Below are 26,052 nucleotides of genomic sequence, written 5' to 3' on the forward strand. Positions count from 1 at the left end.
GGATCATGACCTGAGCCGAAGGCAGTCGCTTAACCAACTGAGCCACCCAGGCGCCCCAAAATGGCAATCTTATTTGTTTTCCAGATTATGAGGTTTAGATTCCCTGCACTTTCATTTTGGACACCTATACTGGATACCTGAAAGAAATAACTTCAGCTCAGGTTATAGTAATATTTTATAACAGAAATTCAAAAAAATTACCCAAGCAATAGCTTACATTTGAAATATTAGTATATAAATTTAAAAATCAAATTGCAATCCTGTGAGTTAAGCATTAAGTTAAAAAAATAGTAAAAGCTCGCGCGCCCTGCGTGGCGAGGCGTGGCGCGCTGCGTTGGGACGAGGGTCTGGTGCGGAGAGCTCCTCCTCCCAGGAAACGGGGCGTGGCTGGAAAGGGGGCTGCCCCCTCGCCCATCACGCAACGCACGTTCGTGGGGAACCTGGTGCTAAACCATTTGTAGACGACCTGCTTCTGGGTTGGGGTTTCCTACGTAGCAGAGCAGCTCCCTCGCTGCGATCTATTGAAAGTCAGCCCTTGACACAAGGGTTTGTAAAAAAAAAAAAAATAATACAAAATGAAAGAAAAAATAAAGAAAAAAAAATAAAATAAATAAAAAAATAATAAAAGCAACCAGCATTATAAAGAAAAGATTCCGGGCATTATAAAGAAACTTCTAATACATTTTCTTTCAAAAAAAAAAAGTAAAAAAAGTTTAGATATAACATAGACTATCAGTCTTTCATTATTATAACACTGCTTTTCTGAACAAATAATTGCTGAGACAAAATTTCAGATATTTTATTCAAAATTCTCCATCCAAGAGAAAAGATATATAACAATGTTTACACATGCTTTAATAACTTATTTCACTGTACAACTTGCATTCTTTATCACAGTACAATAAACCAGCAAAAGAAGATAATCAGTCCGTACTCTTTAATAACCTCACATAGAAAGCACTGAGTAAGGGGTACAACAAAGTACTACCTGTAAATTCTTTCATGACTGAGCCAGAGCGCCAGTCATCCAGTACCATTTGTGTCTATAAATCAAGTTGTCTATACCTTTCTGATCAGTGATGTGAAAGGCAATTAGGACCTTTCTGAAAAGAACATGTTGGTTTTGGTTCAATTTGGTGAGCAACAGCAGAGGGACTCTGTCACTTTTATCCCTTTCTTATAAATATTTTTCCCTTTTGTGTAACTTCCACAGTTTTAAATAAAAATATTTTAGCTGCTTGTATATACTATTATGTCAAAACTGTTCTAGCACAGAATTATATTAATCACTTATTTTATAGCTAGCAAAATGGTCCAAACACATTAAGGAAACAAAAGAAATTGATCACTTAGTTTTCCCAAAGTAGCACCTAGTAAAATAGCACATCAGTAAAGTTTCTCCTGCTTTCCTCACAAGATGCAGGCAGAGACCTGCCAGCAACTTCAAAAATATGGGCAGAAATAGAAGAAGGAAAAGGACAAGATACTATTCTCTGTTCCTGAAAAAAGATCTTACTAGTTAGTATATTCTCTATTGCATTTTATAATCTTGGGAGTCACAACTGCCAAATCAGGGTGAGAATCTATAAGAGGAAAACAAGATAAAAATGACTGACTAGTGTAATCTGAACTTCTTCCAAGTCATTATATTTTTCAAGAAAAAAAAAGGCACAGGAGGTACACATTTCAATTTGGCTCAAAAATAATAAAAATTAATTTAAATAGTTGGCAATAACTACTAAAACATAAAATCCAATTTCCTCTATTTTCTTTGACAGAGCTCAACACAAAATACACAAACAAACAAATACCCTGACCGTGTTTCACCGTTGGGACTACATGTATTGCATGACATTTTTACACAAACTGAACTCTAAGGACTACTAAGTCTATGAAGTATGATCTGATAATTAATTTGAATTAAGCATCTGCTTGATCAATATATTCTTTCTAAAACTTAACCTATGTTCAAGGAACACCAAGAGATGAAAAGTCAACTAGTATTTATCTGTGAAAACTCAGATTTCACTTTGATACATGTAAACCATGAATTGTAAGCTACAAAAACAGTAGTTGTGGTCAAGTTTATATTCTATTATTGTATCTTTAAAATAGAGAGCAGTAACATTTACTATAACTGTAAACCTAAGTTTGTATCCCAAGATAGCACATCTAGGAAAAGATGCATTCATTGTAACGATGCACTTGACATCCCCTTACAGACTTGTGACAAATGTAGTGTAACTAACTTTAACTGCACTGCCAAGTAGGACTCTAGGGCATGACCTGAGGGAATGATGTCTCCTGCACCACCGAGCTACTTTAGCAGCAATCATGATTGTGACAAAATATACTTCAGAAGTTATACATTTAAAAAGTCATTAGAACATCTCGTTCTTGTACACTAGTATAGAAAGGTCTTCCAAAGATAAACGAGTGTAGGCCTGGTTTAATTTTCTCGGCTAGAGCCATTATTATGTTAAGGTCGCCCTCTGCTGTTAAATCAAGGTCTATCTTCAGGTTCCGTAGAGACTTAAAGGGCTTTTTCCCCTTCTGCCTATAAATAATGAAGAAAAAAAATTTTTATATATAAAAATATAGAAAACGTCCAAAAGGAACAAAACAAAACACAATGCACAAAGGTTTTTATTCCATGTGGTTTTACTTACGTATCATCTTCTATATATTTTATTAGCGTCAAGGCTTTTCTGTGAAGGACGAGTAGAAACTGTGCAAGGAAAGTACTCCTGAGAGATAAACCAGGTTTCAAATGAAAGACCTACAGGAAAAGGAAGTATTTTAATAAATAATCTGCTCCAATTCTTCTTATACAGCATGTTTCCATCACAGAGTTGACAATGTCTGGCAGATAACACATATTAGAGCAGTTCTCCATAACCATTCGCCTGGATGTCCCTAATAGACAGGAAGTAGAGTCTAATGCAATCACGTTTTTCTTAAGTCTTCTATTTTATCTTCGAAAATGAACTCAAATTTTGCATTCTATCTCAGAATACATCCCTATTTACTTTATTATTAACAATCATGATGTAGGGGCGCCTGGGTGGCTCAGTTGGTTAAGTGGCTGCCTTCGGCTCGGGTCATGGTCCCAAGGTCCTGGGATGGAGCCCCATGTCGGACTCCCTGCTCAGCAGGGAGTCGGCTTCTCCCTCTGCCCCTCCCCCTGCTTGCGTGTGCTCTCCCTCTCTCTCAAATAAAATATATAAAAAAAAGAATCATGATGTAATTTACTTCCATTTGTATTATTTAACTTTTTCTGCCCACATCTCCAAATAAAACTGAAGCTCCCAGAAGTCGAGCCATGCTTACAGACTATGGATTTGAGATATTCTTCTCTCTCTACTGTTGGGGGTAAGGGTACATGTGTAGTGGTAAAATGATTTTATTCAGCTCGAGAAGCATGGAATTAATTGCATGACTATGAATTATCCTTGAACTATGCAGTATGTCACAGACTACACAGACCTGGATCTAAAATTTTGAGTTAATCTAAGGACCTCATTATTTCAAAGTTACCTCTATGATACTGTTTCCTGGCTTGGTCCCCAGAATGATACTATGACAAAGCTGTTATATTAAGAAATAAGTCCCCTATAATCTATAATTTTCTTCAAATGTTAAGTAGGTATTTTTCAAAAGAATGAGACAATAAAGATGTTATTATTTCAGAAGTATACTAAGTTTTAAAGACATTTTGGCTCAATTAAGGCAAATAAAAAATATTCTCCTTTCCCCAAAAGAGTGATAGGTTAGTGGCTGGAATTAAAACATTAATTATTTGACTGACATATCACATCTTTCATTGTTAATATATAGGCTACACCCATTAACAATTCAAAAGAAACACTATGAAGACACTTTAGAAAGATCTGAAACATTACAAAAAGATAATGATTTAAAAAAATAACAACTTAATTCTATGATGCTACATATATAGCACAGGCAATGTAGTATACACTAAAAAGAAAACATATCATATCATTCATTTTGACAATCTCAGGTTTAACATTTACCTGATCCAGGAAGGCTTTTACTAGAGTGTCTCTGTGTAAGACATCTTGAAAAATATTCCTATGAAGAAAACAGTCCAAACATTGAAATGGCTACTTTCCAAAATCCCTCACTCTAGCCAATAAATTAAATTCTTAGAAATGGAATATTATATATAAACATACTTAAAAAATTATATATATAAATATATTTGGAGATATAAAAATATTTATTTTAACTCAAGGATACATTTTTGTATTACTGGAGTTTGTCAAGCCACTATGTAATTATTTTTCTCTTAAAAATATAGACAGCCCCAAGAAGGGCATGTAAGTCCCTATCAATCTATTTTTGTACCCTCGCCTTATAAAAAAATGTTGAAAGGCTTAGAGAATTAATAAATACAATTGCCAATTCCTGCCATCTCAAAAAAAAAAAAACAAACAGCAAGAAAAATAAACACATACCACCACCACCAAAACCCAGAACAAAATAAAAGGTTAACTTTATGTTATAGTAACTTGTAATAAGCTGTTCAGGAAGAAAAAGGTAAAAGGGTAAATGCTAAGGAAAATTCAAGTGGGATTAAGAAACATCTTGACCACTGAGCTGCATCAACAAACTTATCACCAAGCAAGTAACATGAACGAACTACTTAGGAAAGGGTTACCTACCTAGGCAATGATCAGAGTAAGAAGTTAAGACACAATACACACTAGAGATAATGTATCTCTAACACAGCATAAGGTAAGCAATTTTTCACTGAAAATGGTAGGGATCATCACTGAACTGACAAGAAAGGCAAACAAAGAGGGGTGTGTGCATAGAGAAATAGGAAAGTACTTAAAATTTCCTACTTCAGGAGATGGGTGTACCAAATTGCAGAAGAAGGAAGGAAACTGAGAAAGAAAAAAAAAAAGTCAGCCCTGCATGATTACTAGCCGGCAGCACCCCTTTTCAAACTGATTGTCTTTGTCATAGGTGAATCAGATGAAGCAAAGTGTTAAAAAAGGATATTTCCAGTCACTCATTTTCCATGTAATGGCAGTGAGTGAAATTATTTTTAGAAGTTAAAATTAAAAATATCTTAAAAATAAATAATACTGCTTAAAGAAAACTAAAAAGTAAATATATCTGTAATATGTAAAAGTTAATATACAATCTAATGGTAGAATATTATTTTTGGACAATTTCATGTTCAGAAAATTTACTTGGGAGTTGTAAATAAATTTTAAAAATTCATGATGTCATTTTTTAAATCATCAGTAAAATAAGACTAGCTGACTAATCAAAGTCTGTCAAATCAGTGAAGCGATCAAAACATAACTGGCTAAAATGAGTAAGAAATGTTCAAAGCATACACATACCTCCTCTAAAAAAATAAAAATAAAATTACTGGATGATAAATCCATTCTAAAGTTCACTAAATTTCCCCAAAAAGAGCGCTGAAGTAACCAAAAAAAGGGGAGAAAATACTAAATACTTCAGGAAAGAAGAAAATGCTTGAAAGCACAGATTAGTTTTGTGAATTCCTACACATGAACCACAATTACCAATACTTAAAAAATTAGTCACCTGGAATTCCCGTTTTGACGAATTCATTTTCTAAACAAATTTCCTTAAAACTTTCTATGGAACGCACAAAAACAGTGGACAGCTGGAAAAAGATGGGTCCTAATGATGCCATCTTTCTGGACTTGGAGACACATGAGGCTGGGGATCCCTTGGACATGGGGTTCTTTTTCTACGCTTTCGGTCAGTAACTTCTGTGTGACTATTGGTGCTCCACATGTCCCCTGGCTCAGCTCCAAATGTTTCTTAGAATTACAGGACAGGGCCGCTTGCTCCAATTTTACTGCTGCTTTATACCCTCAAACATGGATTATCACAGTTAACATTTATTGAGCACATTATATGGGCTGGGCACTCTAAATTGATTAAAGAGAACCATCAGACTATACTGCATTTCTTCTCCTGACTTAGAACTTAAGTATTTTCTTGGGGTTTTATAATTCGGGTTTATAATTTTTCCCCCTCTAACTGGGTCAACTTTCAACATTTTATCATTACTTTTTCTCTTTTTAATTTACTGATCATACTTTATGAATAAAAAAATGAAATGTTTTTCATTTCACTGCATATAAAATGCAAATAAAAGAATGCTCTATACATGCATTTTCACAGTTCTGTTGTATTTTATATTTACATATCAAGAAAAAAAGAATTACTTCTTTGGTTCTTTGGTTTAGTTAATAAGCCTTTTGATGACTCTTATACACTAGACTGTAGGCCCAACCTTATTAGCACCTATTATCATGCGTAGGGCCTCAATGTATATTTGTTAAGTAAATACTTGAATATTTACTTTTAGGGACTAATCTAACTTACCTATGCAAAACACAATTATATTAAGAAAAATAGACATTTAAGAAAAAAAAATAAGGCAGGGGCGCCTGGGTAGCTCAGTCCTTAGGAGTCTGCCTCTGGCTCAGGTCATGATCCCGGGGTCCTGGGATTGAGCCCCGCATCGTGCTCCCTGCTCGGCGGGAAGTCTGTTTCTCCCTCTCCCACTCCCCCTGCTTGTGTTCCCTCTCTCACTGTGTCTCTCTCTGTCAAATATATAAATAAAATTTTTTTTTAAAAAAAGGGCATGATTAACCAAATTATTTCTTCAAGCATAATTCTCTTAGTAATATTTCCTTCCTTTCAAACATAGGCTTGTTTTGTTTTTACTCATAAAAGATATAATTTCATAATACTGTTTAACAATAATATCATTACATACAAATCTGGAGTGAAGCTTTCATCTGTACAGATGATAGTATCCTGAGCCATGTCTTCTTCTGAAGTGGCTCTCCAGAATGCTGTCAGCTCAGATCTCATGTACCTACGCTGATTATAAATATGTTCATGACACGGTGGCATCTGCTTGACAGTATTGACGTCCACATCTATGTGTGTAGTGGGATAGGGAGCATACATGACTTGCCGGAACGGGAGCACAAAGCTTCCAGTTGAATCCTGTCATAATGAAAAGAAAATTTATCGTCTTATATGCCAAAAGATACGAAGAATTATTTTTTAATTAGAAAAACTGGCTTTCACAAATCCATCTCTAGGAGTTTATCCTAGGAAATTAGTCATGATTGTGTACAAAGTCTTAGTGATGTGTGCACTACAGCACTGGTTTAAATAGTAAAATGCTAGAAAACAAGCTAGGCAGCCAAAAAGATAAGTGATTAAATAAAAATGGTTTTTTGTTTAGCTGCTAAAAATTAATTTGCTGAAGTTTATGTGCTTATATAGAAAGATGTTCATAATATATTGTGGAAAATGGAGGTTAAAATATGTGGAGGGGGCAGGGAGTTATGTCAAAGACACATACAGAAGAATAAAAAAGAGGACCAAGATATATAATATCTTGGTCTTATTAACCAAATATTAACAGTGGTTATTCACTGGATTATGAGACTATGGGGAACTTTTTATTTTCTTTTAGATTACTTACATGTTCTTTTAAATCTCAATGAATATGTATTTTTATAAGTAAAAAATGTATGTCTTTCCAGGTATTGTCAATTGGGTAGTTAAATGCCATGTAAGAATTATTTACTGTGTACGAAGCATTGTGGTATAGGTTATGAACACAATTACAGAGGCTATTTTCAATTTTTTACCCTTATAATGCTGTAATAACACCTTTATAAGTAAATCTTTCTTCTTATATAATTGTTTCCCTAGGATGGATTTCCAGAAGTAGAGATAGTAGGTTAAGTCTTTGAACATTTTTAAGGCTCCTGACATATAATGGTAAAGTATTTTCTGAAAGGCTTAACAATTTATACGTGTATGGAAAAGTGTTAACAAATATTTTTTCATTATAGTTTCAAGTTTTCTTCTATGTATCTGGTGTAGGTCCTTTTCAGGGATAAAAATTACATAATTAAGTAAGAGGGTGCTGAGGAAATAAAAGTACTAAGTACTTTATTATGTCTTTGATAAAAAGAAATTCTAATTTTCATATTTGTGCAGTTCAAATTGGAAATGAGTTTCCCTTAAGTAGTTTCTGTATTTAAATATTATTCTGAGCTCAGAGCATGCACATTATTGAAAATGCAAAAGCTGAATATAATTTTTATTTGCAACAGTTTTTAATATATTTTCTTTCATTTTGCTATGCCTAGATCCTTAAGATAGCATTCACTGTGAGAAAATCACATAACCATTAGGAAATCTACTTTTTCACATCTTTGACTATAATTGAAATATCAATGATAGGTTCAGTAAAGTATCTTCCCTGTAATTACTGAAAATAATTGCTAATTTACATTTATCTGCTTTGCTCCTTGAAAAGCGGACTCAATCAGAGAAAGACAAATACCATATGATTTCACCCATATGTGGAGTTTAAGAAACAAAATAAACAACCCCCCAAAAAATCCAGACAAACCTAAAAACAGACTCTTAACCACAGAGAACAAACTGATGGTTACTAGAGAGGCGGTGGTGGGAGGGATGTGTAAGACAGGGAGTGAGGATCAAAGGGTACACTAATCGTGATGAGCACTGAGTAATGTAGAGAACTGTTAGATCACACCTGAAACTAATATAACACTGTCTGTTAACTATACTAGAATTAAAAAAAAAGCAGACTCAAGTAAATAAAAAATGTAAAATAATTTAAAAATACACATATGTGAATATGTATATATATGAATTGTTCAAATTCTATATACACTTTTTGAAGACAGGAAGCAGTTTAAAATTTTCTTTCAATAAATGAATACAGCACATGAACAAAAAATGCTAATGAAAATTCAAATTCTTGGGGCACCTGGGTGGCTTAGTCATTAAGCGTCTGCCTTTGGCTTAGATCATGATCCCAGGGTCCTGGGTTCGAGCCCCACATCGGGCTCCCTGCTCCACGGGAGGCCTGCTTCTCCCTCTCCCACTCTCCCTGCTTGTGTTCCCTCTCTCGCTATGTCTTTGTCAAATAAATAAAAATAAAATCTTAAAAAAAAAATATTCAAATTCTTTTCAGTTAAAAAGAAAGGTACCCATTTTAGATACGCAACTTGAATAAATAATCCTGAGGTCAGACAAGCAGCTATAGGAAACCAAAGAGAAACACACAAAGAGACTCTATGAATGTCTCACTGATACTAAGTATAAATCTGTAAGACATATACTCTAAGCCGAGACTTGTGTATAGGTCAGCTCCTTGGCATCTACCATGATGTCCTACATGCTAACACTCAAAATACATTTATAAAGAGTGTCAAAAATGATTTTAAAAAGTTGCTTTCACTTGTGACAAATGGAAACTATACCTTTAGCAGGCCTTGTACAAAGAGCCCCGACTCGTATTTAAATGATGATTCTGCGTCACATAATCTGGAACATTTTCTCTCTGCTGGAGTCAGAAAAAGGCATAACGTTCTCACTATCTGTAAAAGAAAATATTTTAGCATTAAAATAAATTAAAGGCCACTGGTTGGCTTATGAAAGAAATTTGAATAGAAACTTCAACCACTATTGTCAATAAAGTACATCCTGAGAAGAAAGTATTCCTTAGTCACCTTCAGGAGTCCATGGGACATCACAGTTGTTGCTTAAAATAGGAATTGTGTGGTCAAGTAAGTCTGGGAAATGCTGGTAAACGTACTGTATAATATTTCAAAACTTTCAATGTTTGAATATATATTGTGACCAGGTGATTGATATGATATGCATACTTTATTCAACATATTTGAACACGGAATCCTTATTTCACTAAGAGCTCATGACTTAATTATTGATTGTATCTCCACCCAGCAGCAACTATTTTTCAAATAAGCAAACAATTCTGGACAAGAAAACTAAACGCAGTTAAATTAGGCAGAATTATGGCCTCTGTTGAATAGTGAAATTCCATTGTAACGAATATTAGGAATGTCCAAATCCTTCAATAGAATGAGAATTAATTCTATCAAATTTGAGGGGCGCCTGGGTGGCTCAATCGTTAAGCATCTGCCTTCGGCTCAGGTCATGGTCCCAGGGTCCTGGGATCGAGCCCCGCATCGGGCTCCCTGCTCCTCGGGAAGCCTGCTTCTCCCTCTCCCACTCCCCCTGCTTGTGTTCCCTCTCTCGCTGTGTCTCTCTCTGTCAAATAAATAAATAAAATCTTAAAAAAAAAAATTCTATCAAATTTGACTTAAAATAAGCAAGCTATTGGTTGGGGCTTAGAAATCTATGATTCTAACAGGATTTGATTTATAGCTCTATCAGGAAAATAAAAAGCCAAGTAAGTATGTTCAGACAGTTTTCACTTTAAAGTAGTAGGCTTTCAATATAGAGTGATGGCAACCTTTTTCACACTAAAAAAATAAAAGAGAAGCAATTATGCCAGAAGAGGATGTGGGATGAAAAAAGTGTTTTAAATAAAACAGAGAGCCCCAACCACAAAGCCTTCTTCTTCCAAAAAGCTACTGGGCAGTCCTTCTGTGAAATCTGAAGGTTCTGGGTGACACAGATGGAAACCTACCTTCTTGGGGTAACAAATATAACAATAAATTGCTAGACCAATATAATAAGAGGTACATTAACCTCTCATAAATGGATGTATGAAAAATATAATTTTGGTAAATGGTCAGGCAAGCATACAGGGTAGAGAAAAAAATACAAATATATTTGTCAAGGAAATAATCATTCCTAACATAGTTCCTGTGTAAAACAAAAAGAAAAATCAGGTTTACTTAATTTGATAGGTATGTGCAATTTATCTCTTTCTAATTAACAGTGAAGAAAAGTGCAAAATCCCTTAGTTTCTGCCTAATGCTTGGAAAGATAACTTCATTAAGTCTTTATTAACTCATGTAGCACTGAAGGAAGTGGTCACAAATGTTACTGAATAAAACATAACTTCCACTGACCACTCAATAGCAACAGGTCCCCCAAAAAAATAGATTCAGGAGGAAAAGCAAGATGAGAAATCAAGATGAAAAACCAGATAACATTTCTTTGGAATTAGTATCAAAAGTACACGGTTATTGGGGCGCCTGGATGGCTGCGTCGGTTAAGTGTCTGCCTTTGGCTCAGGTCAGGTCCTGGGATCCAGCCCCGCCTCTGGCTCTCTGCTCAGCGGGGAGTCTACTTCTCTCTCCCTCTGCCCCTCCCCCTGCTTGTGCTCTCCCTCACTCACTCTGTCAAATGAAAAAATAAAATCTTAAAAAAAAGTACATGGTTATTGCCCTATTTATTAAAAGTGACATCAGAAAACAGAAGACAAATAATTTTTAAAAATACCTTATTTTAAGAAATTCTCAAAACCATTTATACAATACTGAGAACTGTATAATATTTATGAATTATCAAAATGAAACGGATTAATGATTTCCTATTTAAGCAGTTTACTTCAACTTATTTTTGTCACAGGGTGTTACACAGTAATTTGGCCAGATTCTATTACCTCCTTATAATATTAGATTGTCTTGACTGCAAGCTGACTTTTAAATTAGAATCCATGATATGTTAGCAGCATTAAGAAGTCAGATTATTGGCTGGATTATAAAATAAATTACCTTATTTACTTTTTCTGCACTGCTACCTACTACGACAGAACAGCCACAGGTTTGCAAGTGTGAGCTGATGGCACTGCAAGGTGAAGAAAAAAGATGAAAAACACTGCCAGTAAAACAATGTCACAAACTAAAACAAAACAAAAGAAGGGCAAGTGAACTTCAAACAACTTAGACTAGCTTTACACGATGAACGCCAAAGCTATGAGAAAAATGCCATCCCTTGTTTCCTATAGTACTTTACATTTTCCTCAGGCCTTTCACAGAGATTCTCCCATTTGAACTTAAAACTCAGTTAGTAAAATATTACCAGTTTATAATGAAAGAATCTGAGGTGTAGAGAGGTTAAGTGACTTATTTAAAATCAAATGGGATTAAAAATAATGGTATGAATGGCTTACAGTGAGCAGATTCAGCACTAAAGTGCTTTTGAATCAAGCTGTTAAGGCTTCTAGGTTAAAAACACTCACGCCTCTGAGATTCTCTGAGGAAAAGACTATGGACATAAAAAGCAAGTATTTTATCCTTTCACTTCTCATTGAAAAAAACAAAATTTCATAATAATCTGCAATCGTAAAGAAACACTAAGGGAAAAAATGAGTTTATACATGCAGAGAGAGCACTTAGTATAGGGACTGACTTGTAGGCATCTGATAAATTTTGGCTGTTATTACATTTTCCTTTGAAGAAACAGAAATAGAAAATGTCAGCTATTATGTGCTTGTATGTTCCAGGCACTGTTTTATGTACTTAATATGATTTATCTCACTCAATTCTTACAACAAATCATATGAAGTAGGCACTATTATTATTCCTGTTTTACAGATGAGGAAACGGGGGCACAGAGACTTCAGGTATCTTGCCCAGGTTTACACAGCAATAACCCAGGAAGTCTGGTTTTAGAGCCCACACTCTTTTAAGTACTAAAATCTGCTGAAAGATGGAAAGGATCAACAAAAATACAAATAATTTTCTTTTCTAGGTCTAAAAAACTTAAGTCCATCCAAATGAAACTTAATTTGTAAGGGTTCGGTGATATTGTGATTTTAAGAAATATATATATTTCGTCTTAATCCACAGCTCCTGGCTCAGTTCCCAAAACACTTGGAATTTCCTAAGTGTAGGAAATGATAGAGATGCTTTTTGTTATGTTAATGTGATTTTTTTTGGGGGAAAGCATCTAAGGATGGGGGCTGATTACCAATGGAGCCAACCACGTGATAAGGGTTAGAACTTTCAGTCCCTCCCCGACCTCTGGGGAGGGGCGAGGGGCTGGAGGTTATCCAGTGGCCAATGATTTAATCAATCATGCCCATGTAATGAAGCCTCCATAAAAACCCAAAAGGAGTTTGGAGAGCTTCTGGGTTAGTGAACATTTGGAGATTTGGGGAGAGTGGTATGCTTGGAGACAGTATGGAAGTTATTCACCCTTTCCCCAGACCTTGTCCTATGCATCTTTTCCATCTGGATGTTCATCTGTATCTTAGGTTCTATCCTTTATAATAATCAAGTAAATAAAATGTTTCTTTGAGTTCTGTGAGCCGCTCTAGCAAGTTAATGGAACCATCAATTTGGAACCCAAGAAGGGGGCTGTAGGAACCTGATTTATAGCCAATTGGTAAGAAGTCCAGGTAACAACCTGGACTTGTTACTGGTGTCTGAAGTCCAAGGACGGGGTGGCTGTGACGTCCAATCTGTTGCCAGTCAGTTAGACTGGTGTCCAGGGGTAGGGAAGACGCAGTCTTGTGGGACTGAACCCTTAATTTATGGAATCTGACACTCTCCAGGCAGTGTCAGAACTGAATTAAACTGTAGGACATCCACTTGATATCTAGAGCATTGTTTGTTGGCGGGGGAAGCCCCCACCAACACTGGAAATGGGTCTAAGAACCCCCTTCAGTTCTTTGTTTCAGCTTTAATGAGAAGTAAAATAAGAAACCAGAACCTAACAAGAGACCAAGATTTCCTGCCTGGGCACTATGGATACTCGACTTCTTTAAATATTAAAAAGAGTAACATCAAATATATCACAGACATGTAATAAATGAAAAAAATAACACAAAGCTAAGTAATAGTTTAAATATGCAATACTGTTCCTAGAATAATTTGGATTCTCTTATCGTTTTCATCCTTCCAAATCGTATCATAGGTGAGCCTAAGATTTCTATCTGCTTTATCCATCTTTTTAAAAAGAAACAAAATCCTTACTTGAGAAGAAAGCCTTCATGACAACTGTCACCAATATCATCATCATTGAGGACTGTGTCAGTTATCTAAAACACACCACAAACAAACAAACAAACAAAAAAACCAAAGTTATTCTGGCTGTAATATAGCATTGAAATAACACTCTTAAATACACAAGTTTTCTGAAGTCTAGGTTCAATACGACACATTGTCCTCATTTCTAAGCATCAAGAATCCCAATAAAACAACCTCTGGGTACTTCTATAAACTTTCAGAACAAATGTGAAAACCAGTCAGGCAAGTTAAGCAACAATCTTGACAAGAACAACTTCCTCTTCTGGGCTATCAGAATCAGGAGACAAATCTTAATGACAAAGAAAGAAACAAGAATAGTTTCCTAAAGATTTCTCTACATATGCAGAGTATGTAATTCAAAATGCCAACAAGTGATAAAGAAAACTAGATTAGTGAATGTAAATAAACTTGTGCAAACCACCACTTACTGTATACTGCTTTGTTACAAAAAGTATCGCATTCAATACTGATTGCTTCTATAAGGTCTGGAATTCTCCTACTTTTAAGAAATACAAAAGTGGTGAAATAAACTAAATAAATGTAATTCTGCCATACCTATCAATGACCAAAAAAAGCCTCTGTTTGGCTATAAAACTCAGGGTTTTATGTGTGTTTGCTAAAGTGGCTAATACTTCATATGAATAGTATATATGACAAAAAATGGATACTACTAAAATTACAATACTAGTAATATATCTACTACTAATGTAACTCAAGGGAAGTGATAAGACGGTATCCTTCTTCCTATTTAATAATACAAGTAAGAACTTACATCTATTTCTTCAGGAACGCTGTGTGATTTCATAGATGAAAGCAGTTCCATTACAGGAATTACTTCGCCAGTAAGCATTGGAATAATACTCTGACCCTGTACAAAAAAGCAAAATGAAGTGAAGAAAATCACACAATGAAGGTATCTCTGGCTTTTTGAAAGTTTGAGTTACACCACTTTGCTTTTGTGAAAGACCTACATTAGTACCTGTTTTCAGTAACCAAAAAAAATCTGAAGAGGATTTCTGCTTCTACAAAAAAAAAAAGGTGAAAAGCTAAAACAGTGTCGGGCACTTGTTTTGAAGGAGCCATTATGAGAGGTGGCGCATAGTGCAAGAGTGGCCTGGCCAAGCTTCCCCCGAATCCCACTCAGCATCTCAGCACTGAGATGCCTTAGCTTTGGACTTTGTGAGCATCTGTGCTTTAGCTCAATTTATTTTGTCCATCCATCAGTAGGATGTGTTCTAAGGTATCAGAGATGCCTAAGAAGGATTATTTTTTGGGTCTGGGAATGCTCAAAAACTTTTCCATATACGAACCATGAGAGACTATGGACTCTGAGAAACAAACTGAGGGTTCTAGAGGGGAGGGGGGTGGGGGGATGGGTTAGCCTGGTGATGGGTATTAAGGAGGGCACGTTCTGCATGGAGCACTGGGTGTTATATGCAAACAACGAATCATGGAACACTACATCAAATAAATGAATAAATAGAAAAAACAAACAAACAGAGTCATTAGAGACATCTTTGTACTTCAAGAATGACTATTTTTCTTTGTGAATTTAGCTTTTCAGTACTCTAGTTTCAGATCTCTAGGAACAATTTGTGAAAATAAAAAACTGCCCCACATCTTTAAAGGTTTCCTTTTTATTCCAGTCATACTTGGGGGAGGCAATTGATGTTACACTCCATAAAATAACATAAAAAACAGTAAGTGCCCACTAGAATGTCACTTGGCTTTAATAAATCAAGATGCAATGTACATTAAATATATGAATAAATTTAATGTTTTTTTATTGTAGCATTAGTTAATTAAATACACTGACCAACAACAAAAAACTTTTCCATATAAATTAATGGTAACTGATTCTTTATGGCCATTTCAGTGTATAAAAGATTTTACAGGAACGCTCCGTTTTTGGATAGCAGGGAAAACTTGTATAGGATAAATGGGGCAATAAAAAAATAAGAGCTGAAAGCAAATGATGACATCCTTTGATAGAAATACCTGATAACTTGTTAAAACACAGCCCCAAACATGTCTACTACTCCAAAACGTTTCTAAAGGATGTACAAACTATTTAAAACTAATTTTCATTCTTCCAGGAATGATTTTCTTTAGTTAGAGTGGAATCATTGACTTATGATTTACCAGTCCATGCAATAATTATCATGCCAAATTCAGAAAGGATTTCCTTTGATATTTATTTGAGATATGAAAAACTCTTGTTAAAGGTCACTGATGCATTTTATATTTAAAAATGAGGAAAACCAACCATAAAAAGACTTAGAAGTAGTCAGCAAATAACTGAGTAGTAAAGCTTGAGTCAATATTCAACCTGTACCTTCACAATAAGGTTTAGTACCCAAATGCAAATCAAAATCATCACATATATTTTAAGAATCAATAAACAGACATCATTGACATTTGTAGTTTCTAGAATGAAACTGAAAAGTCAATATAGAACATCACAAATGTAGAGTGTCTCAAAGATGGGTGATCTCTCATTTATTCATTACCATCACCCCTGCCCCCACATTTTTGAACCATCCTGAATATGTAAACTTTTATTTTTTTATTTTAAAAGATTTTATTTATTTATTTGACAGAGAAAGAGAGAGTTCACAAGTAGGGGGAGAGGCAGAGGAAGAGGGAGAAGCAGACTTCCCACTGAGCAGGGAGCCCGATGTGGGGCTCAATCCCAGGACCCTGAGATCATGACCTGAGCGGAAGGCAGACGCTTAATGACTGAGCCACCCAGGTGCCCCCTGAATATGTAAACTTTTAGAGAGATGAAATTGTCACATATCTGTTAATTTTTAGCTAAATGTGTTTTTAAAATCACATATCAAGAATAATAACAGTTTTTTTCTTCACTCATCTTTCATGAAACTATTTTATTAAACATGGGTCTTTAAATCTCAGTCATTCCTGGAGTCATTTTTTGAGTGACTATAGCCAGTTTTTTAGAAACTTGGGAATTTAAATATGATGCTGTCTGTGGAAATTTTATGCTAAGTCATAAGCCTCCTTGTATCATATAGAAGGTCTTATTATTTTAAAAAATTCATCCTGTAGTAACCTCCAAACATAACCACTCACTGTTTCTGCTTTTTAAAAGAATTTTTAAAATGCTTGTTTACAATTACAATCAACACATGCAATTCAACAAGAAAAATGACTTAGCTATATAGCTGTTTCCTTGTAAAGTGATTTTATCAGATGATAGCTATAAGCATCCAAAACTTGCCCTGAATGAAGTCAGTGACTGATTCCAGACTTATGTGTCATCCCCAAATAGTATTTATTTGTTCAAAATAAGGTCATTTTAAGCACGTGATGTGAGATATGCAAGGATTCAATTATCAGGCAGCTTCTTTGCAGAAAGGATAACTGTAGAAAAATATCTTCCCTTAGGTTTAGGCATATATATAGTGCCATACACTGTATCTCAGATATTTATTGTAGTGGAATGCATATCCTCATCAAAGCTTAACACGAGAAATCGTACAAGCCTGAACACAGAAGAAACTGGAAAGAAAATCCCTCAAGTATCTTTTCCTCCTGTGACTTCTCTAACTTGAACTTCTTAACAAGAGAACGTTTCCCCTTTAAAAACATCCAGTTTGGGGCGCCTGGGTGGCTCAGTTGGTTAAGTGACTGCCTTCGGCTCAGGTCATGATCCTGGAGTCCCGGGATTGAGTCCCACATCGGGCTCCCTGCTCAGCAGGGAGTCTGCTTCTCCCTCTGACCTTCTTCCGTCTCGTGCTCTCTATCTCTCATTCTCTCTCTCAAATAAATAAATAAAATCTTTAAAAAAAAAAAATCCAGTTTGTCTAAATATACAGAAGGAAGAGGGTAACATTTTCAAGAGCCCTTAAAACAGAAATAAATTAAAAGTTAATAGTGGGAAATTTTTTAAATACAGGTTTCTGGTTTGGAAAAAAAAATCCCAGGAAGAGCAGAATTTTATTGGGTCTTAAATTTCTTTATCTTGAGGTAACTCTACTAACTACTCCATAACTAGTAGGTACATCTAGAGGTTGGTCAAAGTCTCCCTAGTGCTCGCACTCTGCCCATTGACCACCAAGTAAAGGCAAAGCTTCTCTGGGTAAAGAGAAACATTTTCTTGTAAGTGTTAGACCTTTCCCCAGGATTACCTCCTCTGGCCTGGAGAGTTATTTGCAAAAATACAGATATAATAACAATTTTGTAAAGGAGATCATTTTATAGGGTTTTCTATTTTCCTGGTTTAAGTCCTGTATATTCACAAAAATTTAGAAAAGTTATTGTTTAAAGTACTATTTTGTCTTAGTCACGCTAAAGGAGAACCAGAGTAAAGACAACCCAGTCATCCTTAGACTAGAGTTCAACACAAGGAACATTGAGTGGCCAAAGGTAATGGGAGTAAAAGCAAAGAACCCTTTCTCCCTTGGAGACTCCCCTTCAGAACATCTCTGCCCTGCACTGAAATGGTTTATATTTAACTTCCACAAGGGAAACCATAACCATGCAATCATGCATCTCAAATGCTGGTGCCTGTGCCCTAGGCAGATTCAAAGCCGTGGGATAACCATGGCATGTTTCCCTAGAGACTTCATATAATCAGATATGTGAGGAATATCACTGGCAAATTCGAACATTAAATAGATAGGAAATAAAATATAAATTGCATGAGTGTTAAAAATACAGCATGAGACTTCACAAAACTATTATGCTTAGAACTAAGCCTGTATCCCCAGATATCTTAGAGGAGTATACTCACTTCTCTCCTGTTATAACTGCTTCTGGGGAAATGTTTAAGCAGCAATGCCTTAAAGAAAATCTCATATGAAACTTAAAATTTTTACTATGAACAAGTTATTCAAAACTTAGTCCGTGCAAAGAGAAAAAAAAAGGTAGCAAAATTGCTATTTTTCTTCACTTATTTAACTCTGCAGGTCTAAGATATGAAAATTTTCATCCAGTTTATTCCATATATTTCCATAAAGGCTCTGTTCATTTTCATACTCACTCTGTCAAAATAGTACGGTACGGCTTCAAGGCCTTAAGAAAAGTAGCCTTCAGCCTTATACAGATGCATGTCATGAACTTGGTTGTGTTTGATAGTATGCAGTCTGTATCTTACCTGATCTTCCATTCTTTCTGTGCCTTCTAAGATTATTTTCTGCACATTTTCTTGCCTTTCCTGAGCAAGAGAAAATTCATGAAAATTAACAAAACATTCTGATATTTATTTTTCACAATACAGTTAAATGGCAGACATGCTGTTGTGTAATTCAGTTCATGGGAAAAATACTTTCCACATTAGGGCAGAAAAAAAAGGGAGGGGACAGGAAATTAATCCAACAAATCCATTCTCTTATAAACAATACAAAATAAAATAAAAACACCCTTTTCTGTGCAGATAAAAAAAAAGATAACTTACTAGAAAACAGTCAATGTAACATCTGCATAGTTTCACAAAGGAAACTAATGGTTTGTACTTTTCAAATTAAGTAAGATCAAGTTATATGTATCTGGGGCTTCCTGATTTTTAAATGATTTTCATGAACATTTAAAATAAGAAAACATAGTATGCAAACAGTAAAACACTCTTCTTTTCAAAGATACTATTACTTCTTACTAGGGGTAAAAGCCTTATAAAATTAAGAACGCTTTAACAGACTTCCATATTAGTATCAAAACTGTAAAGCAGAAAGGAGAGTTAAATTTGTTCTTCAGGTCTGCCAAAAGTATATGAAAACATAAATATCACTAAATATTAAATTACAGGATTTAGGGGATGACAGTAATTTCCTCTGGCTGGATCCGCAAAATTAAAAGGAACATCTAGAAACCATTTGGTGCAACCTCCTCATTTTACAAATTTCAGAACTTGGCAAAGAAGTAAAAGAGACCAAAGGCTACAAGGCTTATGAAACACTTGTTTTGAACTGCTTGTACCTACACACAGTATTAAGTAAAAAACAGGGTCATACAATGCAAAAAGAGAAAAGGTTTTACAGTTAAAGGTTCCTAAGACAAACCTAAACTCTAAAGCTTACTACGATGTTCTCAATTCCTCTAAGCTTTAGCTTTTACTTGTAACATAGAACTATGGTTTCCAAAAAAAAAAGAACTATCATTTCCTACCTTCAAGGGTTATTATGAAGATCACTGACATCAGACCACTAGAACTATCTAATAGGGCAGATGCAAATAATAGCTACTGTTTGAAGTTAACTGCATATCATTTCTAAGTATTAGTTATGAATATATCAGAAGATAAACTTTCAGTGGCCAGGTTAGCATGATTAATAAGCTCAAAAACCACTCACCTTGTGCATCCATATCCTTCCTTTCCTGATAATGTGTGTTAATCTATCAACACACACTCTGTGAAGTGGGAGGTAGAAGCTAAGTTCTGTCTGTGGAAGTATAATTGATAGGCCATATGTGCTCCTATCTCCATTCCAGTTTCCATCAAAGATTAATGAAACAATAATTACTCCTTTTTCGGACAAGACAAAAAACTTCACATCTATAGCCCCACTCTCTGCATTTCGGAGGATTTCTCCATTTAAGGTGTGGTTGGCAAGAAAAGTTATTTCTCCATCACTGAGAAGTAGCTGTTCTGTCTTTGGAGCCCAAATGTGTCTGACTCTAGGACCAAGAATATTGTCCCAGTAAGCAAAGGTAGCTGCTAATAAAGGCGATTCACCACTTAGAGCAATCTCTGTCTTGGCAACAGCTGGAGATGGCGGTGGACAGAGATTCGACATCACTGCATCCCAACTACCACATTATCCAAATGCTCCAGGGATATCTAAACAATAACATACAAAACCAATGATTAGGTTCAGCAATTTTAAAGTCATACATCAGAAATTCAAATGACTTAGGCTATGTGGTTTTCTCTTCAGTCAAAAGATTTAGAAGCATGTCTCCTACTAGGATAGACATTTGACAAGCATGGCAGGTGCACATCAAATGCTTGCTAATACGATGATAACCTTATGATGCATAATAACTTGTCACCTATATTCAGGGAATACACTTAGAAATTCAAAATAATAATGACCTAAAAAAGGGTCTTTGAACATTAATATGAAATATCGTATGCTAAAGCTCATAAAATAGACCCTCACTGTTCCCAAATATCCAATCTACGTGCAATTCTAATGATTGGATATTTGGTTCCTAAACCACAACAACAAAGAAGAGCAAATTGGAAAAGGGAGGGCTCAGCTAGAGACCACCACACTTGTCGTGGGTTGAACAGTGTCCTGCCCAACCCCCAAATATATATTCAAGTCCTAACCCTTTGTATTTATGAATGTGACCTTATTTGAAAATAGGTATATTCAGGGCATCTGGGTGGCTGAGTTGGTTAAGCGTCTGCCTTCGGCTCAGGTCATAATCCCAAGGTCCTGGGATCGAGTCCCACATCTGGCTCCCGGCTGGGTGGAGAACCTACTTCTCCCTCTGCCTGCCACTTCCCCTGCTTGTGCTCTCCCTCTCTCTCTGTCATATAAATTAAATAAAATCTTTAAAAAAAATAGGTATATTCGAATTAAGATGGGGTCATACTGGATTAGGGTGGATCCTAATCCAATGATTGGTGTCTTTAAGAGAGAAAGATTTAGAAACATGGAAAAAGAGAAACAGGGCTATGTAAAGACAGAGGTAGGAATTAGAGCAACATGATTACAAGCCAAGGAAGCCAAAGATTGCTGGTAACTATTGTGAGTTAAGAGGCAAGGAAGATTCTTCCCTATAGCCTTCAAAGGAGCATGTCCCTATGGACACCTTATTCTAGCTTCCAAAACTGTGAAAGAATAAATTTTTGTTGTTTTACATCACCCAGTTTGCGGTACTTTGTGATAGCAGTCCTAGGAAACTAGTAAAGACACCTGTCAGTACAGGGCGCCTGGGGAGTTCAGTTGGTTAAGCGTCTGCCTTCAGCTCACGTCATGATCCCAGGGTCCTGGGATCAAGCCCTGCATCAGGCTCCCTGCTCAGTGGGGAGCCTGCTTCTCCATCTGCCCCTCCCCACTCTCATGCTCTCTTTCTCTAATAAATAAAATCTTTAAAAAAAAAAGACACCCGTCAGTAGAAATACCCTAAAGCTGTTAAAAGGGAAAAAAAAAGAAAAAGAAAAACAGAAGAGAAAGAAAGAAAAGAAAGAAAGACAAAAGATCGCAAAAACACAATTAAGCTGGAAACATAACAAAAAAACGAGTGAACAGTACCTTTATTCTCAACAAGCTCTCTGGGTTTCATGGCACTAAAGCCCAATACTGGTGTTTAAAATAAAGTTGAAACATCAAGATGAAGATAAATATATTTAATATGCTACTTAAATTTAAGAAAGCAGTGTAGCAGTACAATGAGTTCATTACCAAGAGTTCTATACTAAAAGGCTAAACTAAAAAAGGTTCGGTTATTTAGAACATGTAAAGAACAAAGTGACTGGATAGATACTGGTCAAGCCTTTCACTCTGCTGGGAAAATAGACACAGAGAGAAAAGCTAACTGCCCAAGGTCAGAGTTAGGCAAGAATCAAGGTCTCCTATATATCTTAACCCACTGAAATCTAACACTCTAAAGGTATATACTCTCTGTGATAGTGTAAAATGAATCACTCTTGCCTAATATTAAAACAGAGGGGTGCCTGGCTGGCTTAGTCAGTGAAGCATGCGAATCTTGATCTTGGGGTTGGGGGTTCGAGCCCCACATTGGGTGTAGAGATTACTTAAAAATAAAATCTTTAAAAAAAATTGAATATGTGTATTGAAAGACCTAAAGTGAAAAGAACCATAACAATTACATTTAAGCAAGTCTAAAACTGTGGAATCTACTCATCATAATGATAAAGGACAGCAATTAATAGGTGAATTATGATATACCTATTTTTGCCTATAGGATTGCTTTGGGAGGCAACTTTTGATCTATAACTACAATTCATTTACTTAAAGAATTTTACCTATATCTTGTCAAGAGAGTTCAGAGACTGCTGAAAAGAAGTGGCTTCTATTTTTAGAGTATTAGATGAACATTTTTATCATGCATGTCAAGAATAGGTATACAGAACTTGGCAAACACTTTATAGTATGCACGTGTTGAAATGATTTAACATAAAGGCAGTTAATGTATGTATTTTTAGTTCAGTAATTCATTTAGGGAATATTTAATTTTTAATGTGTTATACCAACTTAACAGTCTTAAAAGACTATAGTGGACATAAACTGTCTAGCTTATTTAAAATATCCACTGTTTTGCATAAAATTTAAACAGTTTACAATGATAGAATACAGGAATGTAATCTGAATTCAAACTGTAACGATGCTTTTGTCATCATTAATAACAAACTGAAGGCCAAGGAGATGAGTTAACACACAGCCACAAAATTATATTGTAACATTTTCCTTTTGTTCCTCCTTTTTGGATAAAATGGTGAATAATCATAAGAACAATATTTTAACTCAAACATTTCATCATGCTGAAAATGAAAGCATTTCCTAAAACCGAACCGAGCCCCAGAGCAAAATCTGGTTGGATTATGAGAAAATTTCTACCTGACTGTGAAAATTAAACTATTACAGACCATTAATTTCATTTATACTCATTGCTGTTATCATTAGAAAGAAAACAAAAGACAAGAATCATGTTGAATTGTTTGGCTTAAAATCCTGCCAAAATTAATAATTTTGAGAAATGAAATGTTACAGAGAAGTATAATTAAGAGAGCTGTAAAAATAATTTTACTAACACTTAAAAGTCATCATCTTTGGTGAGGAAACTCCATATACATAAATGTGGCTGAAAAAAATCAGGTCAAAACCAACAGTTGTTTATCTATATAACTACATGTAGTTGGCTACTCCAGAAGGTTATCAAAGATTAGCCTTAAGAGTCTTTTGAGGGAAGCCAGGATCCAAATTGGGTGACACGGTGGCTTTCCACTCCTGTAAACAAAGAATAGGGTTCATGAGGATGTACCCAATATACTTTCTGAAAATAATCCAACATATGCATACATAAAGATCATATTAATTACCATCTCTTAAAACTGTTAGCAGAGTAGTAGGTTCTAAGCTTTGCTTTTTCTTAAACCTTTGCTAAAAACCAGCCATCTCTTCTCCCGCTGGTATTTAGAAAGTTGATTGGTCCACTGCTGTTGTAAATCAGAATTCTACCATCATAAGGCTCACACTTCTTATAACCATGCTTTCTGTTTATTTTCTCCCAGCCCTAAAAGCAGCAGGGTCGTAAGCCAGCCCCCTTTTCAGAAACTGACGCTGCCCAGGCCAGCTTTAATGACAGTGAACTGTTAACACCTCACTGTTTGGGACACTTCCTAAATTTTTATCAGGCAAGATTCGCAAATGAAATTTATATCATGGTCAGGCTATCTCTCACAGATCCAAGTTTCTCACATAATAGGAGGCTAACCCACTCTACTCTTTAGAACTACTTAATTAACATGGAGCCCAAGGGCAGGCTTGAAAGATAGGCGTCCTCATTGTTTTTTGTTTTTACTTTTTTCTCCGAAAGCAAATTTTGGACTGCTAACAGAGCTAAATAAAGAGACTATTTTATCAATGTTATAAAGAGAGAAAAAAAAATCTTTAGCACCTATGTAACTTTCCTGAAGCAGGTTAGTGCTGGCTTTGTGCACAATAAGCAATGTGGTCCAGAATTTCTCTCACTTTTGTTTTGGATGTATAAAGAGTAGTCAATCATGAGGCGATTTCCAACTAATTCGGGGCTTTTCCAGTAGCACGGTTTGGCTGAGGTAGTGGCCAGAGGTATCTGTGTCACATAACACCATCATATTTCAAGTGTTCTGACTCCATATTATTAATCTTCCATATATTCTCGCTTCTGTAAGGTTCCCATTATGTTAAAAGTTTTCTAAAGTCCGATAAAAGATGGTATCAAACAGTATTTTTCAAATTAAAAGTACAAATTAAATGTAAAGCCAGAGATGTTGTGTTCCCTTGCTTTTCTTTCCTTCTTTTTTTTATTATGTTAATCACCATACATTACATCATTAGTTTTTGATGTTCCCCTTGCTTTTCATCACAGGTGAGGGATGGGAACAGTTTGTATTGGAATTTATCCGCTGGCCACAACCACTGTTACTTTTCTAGGGCCTAGCATCTCCACTGTTTCTGAAAGGGTCGTCTCTCTTGAGCAAGTGCATGACTTCCCTATGTCTCCTGAATATAGTAGCCTGGTGGAGTAGGGGGTGACTCAGATGCCGTGTAGTCGTATTAGACATGTAATCAGTGCCCTTCCTTCTGCAGCAGATACTATCAGTCAAGTGATGCTCAAGTCATAATGGTCACTTCCTTTAAGTAAGTCTGTGTAACCTCGGAGCTGTGAAGCAAGCAAGTCATGACCCACACAGTGGGAGCACAACCCAGTCTAGAATTGCTCCTCAAATTCAGAGGGAATCAACAATCTCTAGAAACTTGTATTCAAATTGTGTAGCCAGGTGGTATCTCCCCCGTGCCATCCCACCCCGCTTTATCTCCTCTCCGACCCGGACTTGGGGTTCACGCACACCACCCGCCCTCCGGCCTTGCCCAGAGCCAGGCCTCTCTGTGCTCGAGGTGCTTTCCCTCGAACCCGCGGCGCAGGTGGTCCGACGGGTCCGTCTGGATCTCACACCGGGACCCCGGGAAGCGGCCGGCTCGTGGACTGCGGGCGGGAAAGAGGGCCAGAGGCCCGGATCCCCAGCCCCTGGTCTCCGTGCCGCCGCCGCCGGGAAGCCGGGGGCCCGGATGGAGGCAACTCTACTAAGTCACCAGCTGGAAAACCCGATGCCGGGTTTCCTTCAGGGAGGACAAGCCGAGCCCTGGGGAGAGCTGCTGCCACCGCCGCCGCCCTCGCGCGGTCCCTGTACCCCAAACCCAAACAGTCGCCGGCCCGCCGGCTTCTCACTCACCCTCCTCGCCACCGCCTGCAACTCAGCCACCGCGGGCGCAGGGACCGCAACCGCAGCCCCGCCACCGCCCCGCCCCACCCCTGGCCCCGCCCCCGATCCGGGCCCCTCGCGCGCGTCCCGACCCCGAACCCATTCACGCTGCGGTTGTTTCCCGTCTGGTGCTCTTCTTCTGGGTAAATTTTACCCAATCTTTCGCCCATCACCTTCAACGAATACTATCAGTGAGGGGAGAAAGGGTGAGGAAAACAAAAGCACACACCTCCTAAGCACACACCTCCTGCTCTCTCTGGACCC

At 36.5% G+C, this 26,052-nt stretch overlaps 1 protein-coding gene across 4 annotated transcripts; it reads right to left on the reverse strand.

Annotated features, from left to right (window-relative positions):
* Positions 1 to 774: 774 nt before the first annotated feature.
* Positions 775 to 25,821, reverse strand: C9orf72 (C9orf72-SMCR8 complex subunit). 4 transcript variants are annotated; one of them, XM_028115179.2, is made up of 12 exons: positions 25,759 to 25,809; positions 23,575 to 23,770; positions 20,141 to 20,628; positions 18,949 to 19,008; positions 14,602 to 14,697; positions 13,776 to 13,840; positions 11,571 to 11,643; positions 9,342 to 9,458; positions 6,797 to 7,032; positions 4,035 to 4,092; positions 2,670 to 2,779; positions 775 to 2,557 (listed from the first exon to the last, which is right to left on the reverse strand). In XM_028115179.2, the coding sequence occupies exons 3-12, from the start codon at positions 20,582 to 20,584 to the stop codon at positions 2,371 to 2,373; spliced, it is 1,446 nt and encodes a 481-aa protein (XP_027970980.1). In that variant the 5' UTR covers positions 20,585 to 20,628; positions 23,575 to 23,770; positions 25,759 to 25,809; the 3' UTR covers positions 775 to 2,370. The 4 variants fall into 4 exon arrangements, with proteins under 4 accessions (XP_027970980.1, XP_027970981.1, XP_027970979.1 ...); XM_028115180.2 differs by lacking the exon at positions 25,759 to 25,809 and adding an exon at positions 24,515 to 25,703; XM_028115178.2 differs by lacking the exon at positions 25,759 to 25,809 and adding an exon at positions 24,441 to 25,703.
* Between the last annotated feature and the right edge of the window lie 231 nt (positions 25,822 to 26,052).

This window comes from Eumetopias jubatus, unplaced genomic scaffold, assembly GCF_037043125.1.
Source record: "Eumetopias jubatus isolate StellerSeaLion01/CBP00866 unplaced genomic scaffold, mEumJub1_p1.0 scaffold_15, whole genome shotgun sequence".
Taxonomy (NCBI): domain Eukaryota; kingdom Metazoa; phylum Chordata; class Mammalia; order Carnivora; family Otariidae; genus Eumetopias; species Eumetopias jubatus.